This window comes from Cynocephalus volans, chromosome 1 (assembly GCF_027409185.1).
Source record: "Cynocephalus volans isolate mCynVol1 chromosome 1, mCynVol1.pri, whole genome shotgun sequence".
In the NCBI taxonomy this organism is placed as follows: Eukaryota; Metazoa; Chordata; class Mammalia; order Dermoptera; family Cynocephalidae; genus Cynocephalus; species Cynocephalus volans.
The window spans coordinates 119,605,702-119,622,510 of record NC_084460.1 but is presented as its reverse complement, the minus strand read 5'-3'; the positions used below and the strand labels follow the sequence as shown (position 1 = coordinate 119,622,510).

Sequence of the window (16,809 nt, the reverse complement as noted above, 5' to 3'; positions counted from 1 at the left end):
AAGACAGTGTGGTGGTTCCTCAAAAAATTAAAAATAGAATTACCATATGATCCAGCAATCCCATTTCTGAATATAGATCCAAAAGCACGGACTCAAACAGATACTTGTACACCAGGGTCTATAGCAGTGTTATTCACAATAGCTAAAAGGTGGAGGCAAACCAAGCATCCCATAGATGAATGGATAAACAAAATGTGGTATATACATACAATGAATATTACTCAGCCTTAAAAGGAAAGGAATTCGGAGGTGTGCTACAACATGGATGAACCTTGAGGATATTTTATGCTAAGTAGAGTAAGCTGGTCACAAAAGGACAAATACCCTATGATTCCACTTATATGAGGTATTTAAGAGTAGTCAAAAATCACAAGGACAGAAAGTATATAATGGTGGTTGCAAGGGGATAGGGAGGGAGGAAATGGGGAGTTGTTTAATGGGTACAGAGTTTCAGTTTTGCAAGATGAGAAAGTCTGGTGATGGGTGGTGCTGATGGTTGCACGACAGCGTGAATGGACTGAATGATACACTTAAAAATAGTTAGGATGGTAAGTTTTATGTTATGTGTATTTTACCACAATTAAAAGCAAATTTTTAAAAACCTATTGTTTATTTGAAAAAAGGAGGGGGTTAGGATGGGTGAGGGGTCATCTGGGTGGGTGAGGCAGGGAGCACAGATCCTCCTTCCAGAGGACCAGGGGAGACAGGCAGGGCCATCCGAGGCCTGCCAGCTCTTTGGGTTTAGAGCGGAGCTGCCTTAGTTCAATGCCTTTCACACTGAGAATCTCCTGGGAATCTTGGTGGAATGCAGATTCCAGTCAAGTAGGTGCGGGATGGGGCTGGGGTCTGCATTTCTAACAGGCTCCCATGTGCTGCTGATGCTGCTGGGCCCCACACGCCCTTTGCCTAGCAAGGCCTTAGGACAAAGGGGGAACACACAGGGGCTGGGCCCGTGACCAGGCTGGTGATGGGTGACAGCACTGCAGGTGTTTCCATGTTGCCCTCAGAATTTGGCTCTGTGGTTTATTAGGCTCCACCTTGTCACTACCTCACAAAGGCCAGCAAGAGAAGGGGATTCTGTCTGCCTTGTGCCAGAGCCTTAAAGGGGGAAGCCAGGTGAAACAGAGGCCATCCTGGTGGTGGCTGCAGGAACAAACTGAGAAATCTCCAAAGAGACAACTTCAGAGAAGACAGCTGGACCAGTGGGGATATCTTCACCTGGAGAGTACATTTTTGTTGTTGTCGTTTAGCTTTTTATTGTGGAAAAGTTCATACAGCCTCATAAGTAGAGCAATACAATGAACCCCACATCCTATCACCAGCTTTAACAATTATCAGCTAATGGCCAATTTCCTCCAACCATTCAGACTATTCTCATCAGATGACTTAATTCATAAATATTTAAAAATAAATCTCCAGACCCCAAATCCTCTCTTTAAAAACATAAGTGTTTTATTTTTTAATTTTGTTTTTGTTTTTTTTGATATATATGTTTTAATAGAGGAGACAAATCTTTCTGGGAAGGCTTTTAGCAATATTTGTTAAAGTAATTTGTTACAAAATAAAAACGTAAGGGCTGGACGGTTAGCTCAGTTGATTACAGCACAGTGTTATAACACCAAGGTCAAGGGTTTGGATCCCTGTACCAGACAGCTGCCAAAAAAATAAAAAATAAAAGTGTTAACAAAATAATGTGCTACATAAAACTAGAGTTTATCCACAGAATAAAAACTATGCACTATATAAATATCTTTTGAGAAGATGAATTTAAAGATGTAGAAACTGCTTGGGATATAAAATGTTAAATTAAAAAAGCAGTTTACAAAACAGTTCATGCCGGATGACCTTATTTCATAAAACCATAATACATACAACATACACATTCACAGAAAAAAACATCAAAATTTCAAGTGGCTTTATGGGTAATTTAAATGTTCTCACTGTGCTTTTCTGAATGTTCCAATTTAACAATAAGCATGTATGACATTAAAAAAATAGAGTGGAGGCTGAGGTTTCCCAAGTGGAGCTCATGCCAGGACTTTCACTGGGGAAGGACTCTCTCAGCCCTCAGCACCCTTCCAGGTGGCCCCATAGCCACTGGCTTCTTTGCTGGGTTTATGTGCGGGCTCCTTCAGAGCCCCCCACCCAGTCCCTTTTCCTGGCATTAAATCCTAGGCGCTCCCCTTTTGGGTCCTGATAGTGGGTGTGAAGGTTAATTCTATGTGTCAACTTGGTCAGACGAAGGAATGCTGAGAAACCTGGTGAAGCTATCTTTTTAGGTGTGTCCGTGAGGGTGTTTCCAGCAGATATTAGTATGAGAGTCTGAGTAGCCTGGGTGGGAAAGACCCACCCTCAATGTGGGTGGGAACCATCCAATCCGCTGGGGGTCCTGAGAGAACAAAAGACAGAGGAAAGAGGTAAAGCTCTCTCTCTCTCTCTCTATCCGCTGGAGCTGGGACACACTCTCCTCTCCTGTCCGTGGACATCAGAGCTTGAGACTCTTCAGCTTTTGGGTTCCAGAACTTACACCAAGCACACCATCAGCTTCCCTGGTTCTGAGGCCTTTGGACTTGGACTGAGCCACGTCACCGGCATCCAGTTTATAGATGGCCTATAGTAGGACTTTTCTTCGCAGTCGCGTGAGCTAATTCCCCTAATAAATCCCTCTCATATGTTTATAACGTATCCTATTGATTCTGTCTCTCTGGAGAACCCTGACTAATACAGTGGGTGAACCTGTTCCCTCCCCTCCAAGCTTCCCCAGGCTGAGTCCCTTTAAGCACTCTGGGCCTGGGCCAGCAGCATTTGGACTTCATTGATTTATTGGGCAATGGCTTTACACAATCTTAACCCTCCCGATATTTGAACTTAAGCCTGAGAGGCTGCAATGTCACCTTTTGCCAATAGGTGGTGCTGCCTAACACAAAAGCCCTGTTACCCCGGGGTTCTCAAGATAGATCTCAGGGATGGTCACAGTAACTGCTGGCGGAGTGTGCTGACAGGGAATTGCTACAGAAGGGCAGTGGCGACGAATCTGCATCGAATCCTACCACGACCATTACCACACAAGAATAAACTTTCAAAACCAAAAATGGACGAAGACAAGTCTTAGAATAAAGACAGTCCTTGAAATGCAGTACATTTCATTTTAAGAAAAGCTCAGTCATGTGGTTCTTATTATTTCACTCAGACCTGTGAAGAAAACTTGACCCTAGGCCAGCAGTGTCCCCGGTCTGGCCGGCCAGAACTGCTGCTCTCGTCAAGGATTCCAGGACTTGGAGGCTCCTCCATTCCCCAAGTTCAAATTTCTGTAAGAATTAGCTTACTTCAAATTAAGAACAATTTTTGTTCCCAGTGTGCAGTGAGACACGTGCTAGATCTCCCCTCCAGTCGCTGCGGCAGTGGAGCGCGAGCCACTTTGAAGCAGACCCATGTTGCTTAAACACAAAGAACCGATCACATCATCCTTCTGCGTATTCTCCTCTGCTGCCTCCCTCTGTCTGCAAAGTCAAAAGAATTCAGCATTTCACACCACCAGAGGCTCACGACCCAGGCCTGCCTCACTGGCCAGGCCCACTGACAGCCACATCCAACCCACCCCAAACAACAAAAGGATGGGCCCAGCCTAGCCAACCTTCAGCACTTCAGACAAGCCAGTTCGTGCCTCCCACCATTGCAGCAGTTCCCTCACCTGCAATGCTGTCCCATCCAGTTAGCACAGTGCCACCTCCTGGAGAGACACCTCCTCTGTGCTCAAGGCCCCCTGGGACATAATGACTGTAGGGCACTCGTCATCTTACTCTGATGATGTTGCAGTCCCTGAAAGACCATGAACCCCTCCTGGGGTATGGACTGTGTCTATTCAGCTTGTGTCCCCTTATCAGGGCTTGATTCAGAGAAAGTCCCCAATAAATCCTCACCAAATTGATTCACCACGATGGCAAACAAACTTTGGTCAGCTTTTTCAACAGCTCCCCTTAAGTAAGATCTTTTCAGTAAGCCCAGGAGATGCTGGCAAAAGCTGCAGGCTGATAAGAAAAACAGTAGGAAACCCTAGGGTTTAGGGAACTGTGTGTCCAGCAAAAGTACATAGGGTTTCCTGATCCCCTGAGAAAACTCCATCTGCTTCCGTGTCCTACTCTGTGCCCCATGCAAAAAAATCTGAAATGTGTCAGCTCTGTAACAAACTCTTAAATGCTGGTAAAGCATATGAGTCTGCTATCGTTTTCAAAACAATGGCATGATTTTTAAAATGGAGTCTAAAATGCCTGTGACCTATAAATAGGATGTCTGCATGTGGACCAAAGAACAAACTGTTTCCATGTTAAAAAAATTGAGGAAAAATGAGAAAACACACTGCATGCAGAGTACAGTCACTGTATAATGTAAACTATAAGTTGGTAGAAACAGGCAGGAACACTAAGAAAAAATTTGTGATTAGTTTTGTGGGTACTTATTATGGCCCATGTACCAAGCAAACGGTTTTACCTTTTAATCCTCACTCCATTTAGTCCTCACAACTATTCTCTAAAGCAGGAATGCCTCTCCTCTAGTTGATAGGCTCAGAAAGGTTAAATAACTTTTCCAAGAAGAAACAGTTGAGAATAGAATCCAGGTCTAACAGCACTGCTTAAAGCCTAATTAACATTAATTCTTTCCCTTTTATATTTGACTAAATATTTTTTTTAAATTGCAGTTAAAAATAATTCCTGCCTTAGCAAACAGGGCACACTGAACATGTTTACCTCTGAAGGCTCCAGATCTCCCAGGCCTCCCAGCTTCTGAGCCCCAGGGTCCATCACATAGGCCCACCTAGAGCTGCAGACAGAGCCTTATCCCAAATGGCCTTTGTTTTGTTTTTAACAAATCCAAGCCATCAGCTTACTTTATGATTTACATCTTTACCTAAGTTCATATAACACGTAAAGCTCAAAGTGCTAATTTCCTTGATCTAGTAATTTCCTAAAAAACACTAAGAAACAAATTAATAATCTATCTTTTTTTAGTGGGCCAAAGATATTCATAGGCAAGCCACAGAAAAGAAAATGCAAATAGTTCAACTTATTTTTTTAAGGTTTATTCATTCATAAGAGAAATGCAAATTAAAATACAGAAACACCATTTCCTACCAGTGAGTCTGGAAAAAATTGGAAATCTGATAAATGGGTAGCTCTCACACACTGCTGCCTGACAACTGAACTACCTCCACTGAAGGCAACTCACAACATCTGTCTATTTCCCATACTCTGACCCCAGGTTTCACTGCTGAGAACTCATCCTTCAGATTGACTTACAAGCGAAAAACAACCCATACACATGATCTACTACAGCAATGTTTGTAATTGCCAAGGATAGGAAGCAACCAAAATATCCCTTCATCGAAAGGAGCCTGGTTAGATAGATTACGGTACATCCAGACCTCCATGCAACCCTAAACAAGAATGGGGGAAGTTCTTTCTCAGTATCATCATGGAACTTTTCAAGATACTTATTTACACAAGGACACACAAGAAACTGACAAAGGCAGCTTCTGGGGAGGGGAAGTGGGCAGCTGGGGTGGGACACTTCATTGTATACTCTTTAGTACCTTTTGAATTTTGACCCATTTGAATATATTAGTTATCCAGAAAACCCAAATTAAAATACTTACACCTATTGATGCCTTCCTTGTTACTAAAGTTTCTAGCTTAGCTCCAGTTATCTGAGTTACTTGACTCTCTTCTGCACTATATCCTGCCATACAGAAATCCATAGAGTGAAAACATGGAAACTGTGAGTTAGTGACTAGATTATGCATGGACTCTGGCCCCTCTGCCAGCTCTGGAAGGAGAGAAACTCCTTAGGATCTCCCTGGCCGGCACTTCTTCCCTCTGCCTACAGATGGTGCTACAAGGCCTGCTGCCCTGAACAGATGGAGTGGGTTGGGGAGCCTTGGCAAAAAAACAGGCAAGCACAGATAAGTAACATAAAATAGAAACTAACTTTATTTCTCTGGAAGAAGCAGGTATTGATAGCTGGGGCAACAACTTTGGTGACAGAGGCTGGTGGGAAAACACAGAACAGCAGAAGGGGAAGAAAAGAGGAAGTATTGGTGTCCCTCTGGGGCTGCTGCCCCCTTGGTTTCCTTCCAACCCTGGGGCCTTGGGCCCTGGTCCCTGCCAGAGAATGATCTGGCACCCTTTCTCTGCCTTCTGAGCCACCTCAGGCTATTTCCAGGCATAAGATCGTAAGACCAGCCAAATCCCATAACGTGTTCACGGCAAGGCAGCAAGTCACATTCTGTCCAACAACCCAACTGCCTGCCAGTAGCTCCCTAGAAAAGGGCATAGCCCTGAGGAGGGCCTGCCGGGTGCTGGTCCACCTTTCTGTGTGGCCAACACATCCTCCCTGCCCAGGTCAAGCCCAGCTTCCTCTCAGTTTGATCCCCCTGGGCAGGGCCTGGGGGCACCACTACAGCCACAGGCCCAGCGAAGGACTAGAGCCAGAGGCAGGTCATACACAGGGCCTGCCTTCACAGTCTCCTTCCCACGTCTTGGCTGGGGCACCGAGGGCTGAACCGAAGTGTGCGGGAACAGCACTAGGTGAGGGAGGGACAGGCAAGGCAGGGCTCCCAGCCTCCTGCTGCCTTGGCCTCGCTCTGTCTACTGGGAGCAGCAGGTAGCAGCAGGTCCTCCAGGCCTGGGTGGGGGTGTCTCTCCACCCTCAACAGATGGACAGGCTCAAGTGATTCCTTCAGGGCAGACCCTTTGGCTCTCCAGATGCATCTCAGCGCCTAAAGGATGCAAAACCACCAAGAAGTCCCTCCATCAACAGGTGCTGGTTAAACAGGTGGTGGAAAATACAGTGTGGGTGGGCACCAAAGGGCCACAGGGGTCACTGCCTCTTGGTACCAGGCAAATTGGTTGAAAACTGGTAGTTCTAGGCAATAATTTTGGAACTTATAATCCTGAAATGCGTTTTTTCTTTAATAAACTGTAAATAAATTAAGAGAACAACATCTTTGTGTATAGTAGTCTCCCCTTACCCACAGTCTTACTTTCCACATTTTCAGTTAGCCTCCGTCAACCGCAGTCCAAAAATATTAAATGGAAAATTCCAGAAACAAACAATTCATAAGTTTTAAATTGCGTACTGTTGTGAGTAGTGTGATGAAATCTCAAGCTGTCCCACCTGGGATGTGAATCATCCCTCTGTCCAGCATACATGCTGTCCACAACACCCGCCCGCTGGTCACTTACTAGCCCTCTCGTGACTGTCGCAGTGTCACGGTATCACAGTGCCTGTCTTCAAGCTACCCTTATTTCACTTAATAATGGCCCCAAAACACAAGAGCAGTGATGCTGGCAATTCGGATATGCCAAAGAGAAGCAACAAAGTGCTTCCTTTAAGTGAAAAGGTGAAAGGTTATGTACATGTAGGAAAAAAACACAATATATGTAGCGTTGGTACTATTGGTGGTTTCAGGCATCCACTGGGAGTCTTGGAACGTTGGGTAAGGGAGGACTACTGCATTGAGTACCCGAGGACGACAGGTATAATAAAGCCTAAGCTTATTTGGATGCAAATTAGCAATAACCATGAGATAATACCTAACGTTTAGTGATTATGTCCTATGTGCCAGTCACTTGGTGTGTTATATGACAGACACATTTCATTAATCTTTCTGATCACTTCTATGAGGCAGGCACTATCAATTACAGACTTTACCGATGAGGAACCTGAGCGCTCAGGAAATGTGCGTAAGGTCACACTGCCGGTGAACAGCAAAGGCTGGTTCTGAGTTGAGACATCTGCCTCCAAAGCCCAACAAGTCTTAGCCCCACATCTCGCCAGCACTCCCGGGATGATGACGACTTCATCCATCTGACTGTGTTTCACTACTTTTTGACTTGATAAAAGTTTCATATATATATTCACATATCATTGTATGTTATTTAGGTGTCTATATATTGTGTTAGGCATATAAACTTAACAGGAAAGAAATAATGGATTTTTTTTTGCTGGGGGGGCATTGGACATTCCTTTAAAAAGGCATTAGGGCTGGCCAGTGAGCTCAATTGTTAGAGCGTGGTGGCTGATAACACCACGGTCAGGGATCAGATCCCTGTATCAGCCAGCCGCCAAAAAAAAAAAAAAATGTTAAACATTACTCTAAACAGAAATATGAAAAAAAGAGGTGACAAATATTTGTTTAAATCGTTGGGTCCTAAAGTGCTGCTTCCTGGAGGTGCTCAGGGTCACGGTGGGAGGAGCGAGGGAAGCAAGCCCCCTTCAACCAGAGACATTCCAATTCCCTCTCTCACTGATTACTTCATTTGAAAACCAAGTGGCTAAAAAGTTTAAATAAATTCATTTAGGAGAAACTGTTTTCAACCAAAAGTGCCTGCTTCCTGGGACCCATGCCCACCCTCCCCCCTCCCACCACAGACGGGCCCTGTGTCTCCCTGGCCCTGTGGCCTGTGAGGGACTGAGCTTTTTCCTAGTGTGGAACACTCCAGAGACTCCTCTCATGGGACAGGGAGTAGGGCAGAGTGTGGGGCTGGCTCACTTGTGGTGGGCAGGGCCACAGGAGCCCAGAAGGTGGCAGCCGGCTTGCTCCAGGTTCCAGTCAAACATCTCCAGCACTTTGAGGCACTCCCCCCGTGGTCGCAGACCCAGCCCAAAGAGTTGTTCCACCTGGGGGGCAGAAGGTGGTGCCATGGGACACACTGGGGCCAAGGGGCACCAGACCAGGGCAGGGGCAGAGCTGAATCAGAGCTGGGGGTGGGGAGGCTGGAAGCAGCAGAACCAACTTTTAGGGCCCCTGAACACCAGAGTGGGTAGGAGGTGGTGGTACCTTCAGATACTGGGCAGCCCTCTGCACACTCCAGCCGTGGCTCTGCAGGGCCGCCTGGCACTCCTCTGTGGTCACCCCATGCACCATGGCCTGCAGCTGGGCACACCCACCCACCCATCAGCACCACTTGGGCCCATTCCTTTGGGTCCCTTGGGCCCCTACCCCTCCTCACCCCAAGCCAGGTGTCTGGTACTCACCATTTGGATCTTGTCTGCTGGCCGTCCAGCTTCTGGCCCATCCCCAGGGAAGCCCCTCTGTGACAGCCGAGCAGTGGCCCTCAGTGCTGGTGGCCGGGCCCCTAGGTTGCTGTTGTTGGTGGAGAAGTTGGCCTTGGGGTCTGGGGCAGCCTGGGGCATTGGTCGAACTGCGGCCATGGGGGCAGCAGGGGCTGCGGTGCTGGGTGGGGGCAGCAGCAAGGGCACGGGAAGGGGTGCTGGATCCTCCGGGCTCTGGGCCTCACGCAGGAAGCGCTGGTAGCGTTCCAGGTAAGGTGGGCGCTCAGGCAGCAGGTAGTAGTGGGTGTTGCTAACCTTCTTCCCATCACGGACGATGGGCAGGATGCAGGGACCAGCCCGTGGGCCAGGTGCCTGGATCACCTGGGGTGTGGCATACTTGGGGTCTGAGGCAAAGCTTTGGGTGGTGGGCATGGTCTTCCCAGGTGAGCTTGAGAGCCGGAGTGGAAGTGGGGAGCTGCCCAGTGGCACCAGGGGACTGGGTGTCCTAGAGCCTTGAGGGGACAGGGGCTCCCGGGGAGGCACCCTGGGAGGAGAGGCAGGTCCAGGCCACGGGCCCATCTCCTCCTCACCTGAGGGGGCTGGAGACAGCTCAACACGTGGCCGTGTGGGCCGAGGGGGGATGGGTACCCGGGGGGGCACCTGGGGCTTGTCATCACCCACCAGGCTGGGTGAGGGGGCCAGTGAGCCAGCAGGGACCTGCAGCTGCCGCATGCACTCCTGCTGTAGTGCCTGGAAGATCTCTGCAGTCTGGGCAGAGCTGGGCGGCTTGCTCCCACCCTGGGGCGGGAGGAACAGGTTGTCCTCTAGGGCAGGGGGGAGCCGCACCTGCTCAGGCACAAAGGCGTAATTGGTCTCGCCCTGGCTTGGCCCAGCAGAGAGCCCCACACCCACCAGGGTGCTGTTGATGGAGCAGACCTCGAAGTCATCCTCGTCTTGGGCCACATCGTCATAGGCAGGGGGTGGGGGCAGCGGGCGCGCATCCCAATCCACCACAGGCGTGGGATGCAGGGGCCGGGGCAGTGCCCGTGTGGGGCTCTGTGGCGGGGTCTTGTCCAGCAAGGAGCAGGCATCCATGGCAAGCTGTGCCAGGGAGGGCGTGCAGGGCTGTGGGGCCGAGAGCAGGGGCTCCTCGCCAAAGTCAATAAGGGTGACCTCACCCCCACTGCCACGACCTGCCTTGGTGCCTGGCACCCGGGCCGAGGGCTTCGCTAGCCACAGCCCTCGGGGCAAGCCTGGCTTCCGCAGGCCCAGTCTCTTGAAGTCGCTGGACAGGGGGTCTTGGTCCTCACTCACAGGGTCATAGGTAGGTTCTGTGAAAGGAAGACCCACCCCCACAGGGAGGTGGTGTTACGGAAGGGTAGGGGGACAAGAGAAGGCGGGGTGTGGGAAAGAAAACCAAGTATCTCCCACAACCTCTCTGCTCCCAGTTCCCCCAGAAGTCAGTCCTTTGCTGCCAAAATTCTTGGTGCACACTGACCCCATTCCAACAGGAGGCTCTCTCTGTGGGCTGGTGAGCCTCTGCCTCCACCTATGCTCGGGAAGCAACACCCCATTCCTGCCTGTCTCTGATGCTGCCTCCATCAACACAAGACCCCAAATCGCCCTGCTCCTCAGCCCTGGTTCACACGCCCTTACCCCCGCCCCATTACAGCACACCATTAGTGCAGGCATGGGACTCAGCATTCAGCTGCCATCAGGGACAACAGGAGCTACCTTTGAAGAGGACAGAGCCCCTGGCTAACCCCCACAAAAGCCCAGACACAGCCTCTGCAGGTCATGAAGGGAGTGAGGCTATGGCGGAGAGAGGTTGAGGCAGGTGCCAGCACCACATGCTTGCTCCAGAAGCCCAGGCTTTTGGGGTGTGATGGGGAGAGGCAGGCATGCCGGGCCGGGTCAGCAGCAGAAGCTGCCAGCACACCCACCTCCCCTCCCACCAGCCACCAGCCGGGGCCCTGTATCTTCCAGGAGGAGAGGAGAGAGGGGCAGGGGCTAAGGCGTCAAGAGCGGCCCACTTACTCTGAGTGAAGATGGCAGGCTGAGGAGGGCGAGGCGGAGGCTCCCCTGCAAGAAAGGCCGTGCGGGCGGGAGAGGAGAGTGACAGAGCAAGGCGGAGGATGAGGGAGGGGAGACAGCCAGACAAGAGGGCAGTTTGGAGGGGGGAGAGAGAGTGTGCAGTGAACAGAGGCGAGTGAATGTACAAACAAAAGCTAACGGGAGGCAATGGGCGGCAGGATGGGGAAAACCGTGTTCCGGAATGACAGGCACAGGATCCGGGAGATGGATGAGGCTCCGGGCCAAGATGGAGCCCGTGGGGTGGTTTTGGCTCAGAAGGGAGCAGGATTAGGGGGGAGTGAGGAAAGCCAGGATCTGAGCACAGCCAGTGAGGAAGGAGGGAGGAGGGAAGCTGAGGCGGGCAGGACCAGCCTGAGGATGCCCACCTCAGCGGACACAGCTGCCTCTAGTCTCCCACCCCACGCCCAGCTGCAGCCAGGGACACAGCTGTCCCGCCTGCTGCCCTGACCCAACTGTCCCCAAAGCCAGAATAGTGGGCTCAGGGTGGCCTGAGAAGACAGCGCCCTTCCTGGGTAGCCAAGGAGTGAGAGGGCTCTTACTTTTCAGCCTTCCTAGATGCTGGGCAGGTTGGGAAGTGCTCAGTTCCACGCTTAGAAGGTCAGGAGGGTCCATAGGGTTTCCCAGATACAGCCTGCATGAGAGAGCCAGGTCAGAGGGTGGAGGAAGCGTGTGCAGTGAGGAAACCTTTGGCACAAATGCTGGGCCTGAGGGCCGGCCCATGGCTCACTTGGGAGAGCGTGGTGCTGACAACACCAAGTCAAGGGTTAGGATCCCCTTACCGGTCAACTTTTTTTTTAAAAAAAAGAAATGCTGGGCCTGTCCCCAGGCAGAAAATAATACCCTAAGTGTGGCCAGGGAACTGCCTAACAAAGCCTCTTCATCTTAGAGGAAGCTGACTGGCAGACTTGGGTCTGAAGCACAGGGCTCCCAACTCCCAATCTGTAAATCCTGATCCCTTCTGTAGATTCAAGCTGTAACCAGAAAAGTGTCTCATGAAGGGCAGAGAAACAACACAGAGAAACAGCAGGGTGAAAAGTGTAGAACTTCAGGGGCTCCAACACCCCACAAAGGTACAGAACCCCTCCCCATGCCAGGCAGCCACCTGCTGGCACACCATACTCTCTTCGGTGCTATAGGCCAACTGGGAGGGCCTGGAACAGGGGCATCCAGCCTACCGTTCCCCTAGCCAGGGTGGGCAGGAGGCATCCTTCTGCTGCACTGCCAGCAGGTAGGGGAGAGGATGGGCCACCTGCCCTGTTCCCGATTCACCCTCAACCCCTATGCCAACTGTCAGTAACTGGGGCTTAGTCACTGGGGCTGATTAAAGCCCAGAGGAATGGGGCTGGGCTGGCCACGGCACACCAGGAGTGGGGCAGAGGGCACTGGGCTCCTCCTGGAAGTGTCTGCACCCTCTTGCCCCAACTCCCTCAGGCCCTGGTTCTTCTGAAGGAACCTAAGAGAAGAGAAATGAGCAACACATGTGGGCCTGGAAGACCATGGCCAAGTGAACCTGCAGGGGAGACCTGAGGGCAAGAAAGAGAAAAACCCGAAAGTGCCTCTGCATGTTCACGTCTCACAGATGCCTGCAGACCTCTGGGCCAGTGAAAGAGCACTGACACTGTCGGCCAGGTCCCTCCAGCCTGCCGGAAGCCACTCCCTCCACAGAGTTTGGGTGTGGTGCCGGCCTATGAGCATTATGGACCCACCACACCCACCCATGTCAAAGCCAGGGGAGTACTGAGGAAGAAAGAACAGCAAAATACAACAGCACAGAAAGGGAAGAAGCCAAAGCTGCCCCTGTATGCGGGTAAACTTCTGTACAGAAGGAAGGATCCTAAAGGACAAAGCATAAACCCTGTGGCATGGGAAAAGTGCCCCATCTCTGCCTCTGCGGCCAGAAGGATGTCAGGAGGGGGGAAAGCAACTGACGAGGTAGAGACCGTGTATATGTGTGGCTGAAGGGGCAGTGGCCATGTCAGCACAGGTCAGAAGGCCAGAGCAGGTGTAAGAGGTTCAAGGTGTGGCATAGTGACACTTTCCACAGCAGACTGCGAAAGCCATGCTTCCGAGGCCCTGCCACAGCCGTAGGCAGAGGGTCTCTCATTGCCCAGCAGCTTTTCATTGTAGGCAAAACCGGGGTCGGGAGCTTCCAAGGGCGCACCACACTCCCATTGGTGGAAAGGCCTCCAGGGCCACAGCCAGAACCCTCTTGGGACACTGGCCTTAGGAAAATGGACTTGGGAATAGCCCTTTGTTTCAGCTTCTCTCATGACCCCTGTACGTGAGTAGCACTTTCTAATTCAGAATGCATTTACTACCCTCACCTCATCACCCCATCTGTTGGGTGTACCCATTTTACATTCGAAGGAAGCCTCAGGACTTAAAAGACTTGTCCACAAACTTGCAAACAGAAGAGAAAGCATCCTGATCAGGAATCCTGACTCTCCAGCTGGGGCTTTTAGGGTTTCACAGCTTCACAAAAGTGAGGCAGGGAATCGGGAGGGAGGACTGGTCGGGGCCAGGGGCTAGAGATAAGAGAAAGGGTGAAGAGCATGTGAGCTTGTGCATGGTGAGATAGAAGGCTGCTGACCCTGAAGCCACGGGCAGGGTCATGTCGGAAGCCCTGCCCAGGTACTCACTCATCGATCCTGTCGGGGAAGCCCCAGCAGTGGCGGGGGTCACTGTCGCCATGCCCTGTGTGGATGAAGCTATTCTGCAGGGGCTGGCTGATGTCCTGGGCAGACAGGCCAGCCACGGAGGTCACCACGTTGCGAGGGAAGGGCCCCACACACAGCGTCCGCGTGTTCTGCCCACGCCACCAGTAGTTCTCGGCCCTGCCCAACAGAGATGACACAGTGAAGGCCAGGCGTGGAGGGGCGCCCAAGGCAGTGGGACCCTTCTCAGACCAAGCTCTCCTTACCCATGATACCTGGCCATCTTGGCAGAAGAGGAGCATGAGGGCCAAGGCCTCAGAACCAGGTGGTCTTCCATCAGCCCACCTTCCCCAGCAGCCCCATGACCTGCTACTCCCACACAAGGCTTGGCTGTTTGCACATAGCCTTACCTAAGTTCTCTAGGTGGGTCAGGCAGCTTTTCCAACATTTTACAAACAAGGAAACAGGTTCCAACAAGCGACATGACTTGTCTACGGTTACCAGAAAGTTCACAACAGACCCAGAATTCAAACTCATTTGTTAAGTCTGCAAAGCCAGCGCCCTTTGATAATACCACCTTGCCTCCCTCTTCCCCTGGCAAGGCCTGGGCCTCAGTCCTCTTCTGGCCACCCGATTTTACTCTTCAGCCAGGTTCCAGGAATTTTAAGAGATGCAGTGCCCAAGAAAGCACCATGATCTTACCCCTGGGCTTGGGGCCAAAGCTGTCCCCCTAGACTCTCTCCTGCACTAAGACCTTTACTCGGGCAGCCCAGGCTTCTCTTCACCACTCCACGTGTCTCCAGGGCTTCCCACCAACTCCTGGCAGGGCTGTGGGACCCTCACCCTGACTTCCCTACCCATCTCCTCAGGGGCGCTCCACTCTGGTCTTAAAATGAGGGGTCCAGAAGGGACTCAGAACTCCCAGTGTGACTGAACTTGCTCTGACTTCGACGTGACACCTCTGCCAAGGCAGCCTAAGCTGGGGCCTGGGGTAGGGTGGGAAAGATCGGCCAGAAAGAACAGGGCTCTCCCCTGGACACTTCTAGAGCCTCACAGCCCTGACAAGCCATGAGGTCCTGCATCTGCTGCTGGGATTGTTCCTACCTGATGCTGTGGGCAGAATCTGCTGAGGCGGCAGTGGTCACGGCCTCATGCTGCTGTGGGCAACACCTGTGGCACCAGCTGCGTGCCCTTACTGTCAATCCCACCCCTACTTAACCTCAGAGCCAGAAGTGTAAAGAAAGACCTTCCCTGAATGCAGCCAGACCAGAGGGGTAAGAGGAGGTGACACCCGTGCACCTGGGCCCACTGCTCCATGAGGTGACCTCCAAACAGCCTGTCCCAGAAACCAAAAGTCAAACCCCGTGAGCACAGCAGTCCTTGGGGAGGTGAGGGTGGGACTGAGACCCCACAGCCCAGCCTCCTTGTCAACAGGACCACCTGACCCGACCCCACCACCAGACAGAGGAGTCCTGTGATTACCACCCTGCCTTCAGGCTGGGAAGGAAGGAGAGAGGACAACACCCCGAGGAGGACAAGGCCCATTCGAAGCAGCAAGGTCATTCCGAGGAGGAGAGAAATGGCTGCCACTGCGCACACAGAGCCTCCAGTGAAAGCCAAGTTGGGGAGGGATGCCTGGCACATGGGCCCCCGGCTGCTGCTCCCCCCAACACCCACTGGTTCCCTCCACCAGACGTCCCCTCGCCACCCCAGGGCCAGATGCGGTACTCTGCTCTCCGCACCTCTTCAGAGGTGCTCATTAACTCAGGTGAGAACACAGCTGAGGCGGAGATGTTGTCCAGAGTAGAATGAACCCATGTCCTAGGACAGGTCCGGCAGGAGGTCACTCTCTCCAGCCCCTTCTTTTTGCCAACATAGCCCAGCTTCTCACACTGAAGCCTTTTAGACGTACTTCTAAGAGTGAAAAGAGACACCAAGCCCACCTCCCGTTATCACAGGCATGGCCAAGGCAAGAGCCTCATGGCTACTGGGTGTCCTGACACCACTTTTCAGAAACATGCTTGTCACTGGGGGAAGGGGAGTCAGAGTGCAGAGTATGTGTAAGAATAAGAGACCCCTTGGGAGTGTATCTGAGCACACTCAGGGGCAGCCTCTTCCCCTGACAGGGTCAAATGGAACTTCCAAGATGGCCAATGCTACATCTCACTGCCCACATATCCCCCTTGGAGGCACAGTGGGGCTGAGGCGCCAGGAGCCCAGAGGGGACTGAGGCCAGCCCTCACACCCAGCCTGCTCTGGCCACACCCTCTCTTCCCCACCACGAGCAGGCCAGAGTCTCCATGGTAATGGGAGGGCCAGGCCTGCCATCCTGCAGTGACTGAAACAGAGAGAGATGGGGAGTCCCTGGTGGGGTAAGAAAAGGACCCAGTACCTCCAGCATGAACTTTCTACTTCCTTCTGCTCTCCCATCAGCATCCTTGGGACAGATAAGATGGAAAACTGAGGCCTCAGCTGAGAACTCTCTAAGGCTGCCCCAGCTCTGGAAATCTCAGCACCTTGTTCCAGTCCTGGCCTAAGGTACTCCACAAATGGCTAAACAAACCCTGCCTAAATCTTCTGCTCAAAGCACCCACCCCATCCACTCCTCTTTGGGTGTCCCAGGCACCCCTGGCCTCGAGGGATAACCCAGATACTTGTTGTCCCCCACCTCTCCCACATACCACAGGAAGCAGAGCTCCAGGGCCAGGCCAGGCCAAGGACCCACAAATGGATTTCAAAGCCTCTGTCCTCCTTCACCAGTTCTGTAAAAACAGAACACGAAAGTGCTGCCAGCCATCCCACCCTCCAAATAAGACCCCCTGGGAAAGACCAGTCATAATTTGTCCCTCCAAATCTGGACAGTCTTCTAACCAACTTGCAAAATATCTAGGTGTCTGCTCACTGCCTGGTACCCTAAGAAGCACTGAACCTACAGAATCAGGCAGAGCTGGGGCAAGTGGCTTCCCAGACTCTGGACTCGGAAGCAGGTACTAGCAACAGCTTCGGCAAG

General features: G+C 51.8%; 1 protein-coding gene across 6 annotated transcripts in view; it reads right to left on the bottom strand.

The window, feature by feature from the left end:
* Window positions 1-5,997: 5,997 nt before the first annotated feature.
* Window positions 5,998-16,809, bottom strand: part of TNK2 (tyrosine kinase non receptor 2) — a 45,671-nt gene continuing 34,859 nt past the window's right edge. For 2 of the 6 annotated variants that reach the window (XM_063089050.1, XM_063089022.1), the window contains 7 exons: window positions 13,785-13,979; window positions 11,685-11,776; window positions 11,089-11,133; window positions 9,034-10,382; window positions 8,837-8,932; window positions 8,549-8,676; window positions 5,998-6,772 (listed from right to left, as the gene is read on the bottom strand). In XM_063089050.1, the coding sequence (XP_062945120.1) occupies window positions 6,766-6,772; window positions 8,549-8,676; window positions 8,837-8,932; window positions 9,034-10,382; window positions 11,089-11,133; window positions 11,685-11,776; window positions 13,785-13,979 (1,912 nt within the window). In that variant the 3' untranslated portion in view covers window positions 5,998-6,765. Of the gene's footprint in view, window positions 6,773-8,544; window positions 8,677-8,836; window positions 8,933-9,033; window positions 10,383-11,088; window positions 11,134-11,684; window positions 11,777-13,784; window positions 13,980-16,809 lie in introns of those variants that run through there. The other 4 variants (XM_063089001.1, XM_063089031.1, XM_063089012.1 and 1 more) reach the window with 4 other exon arrangements.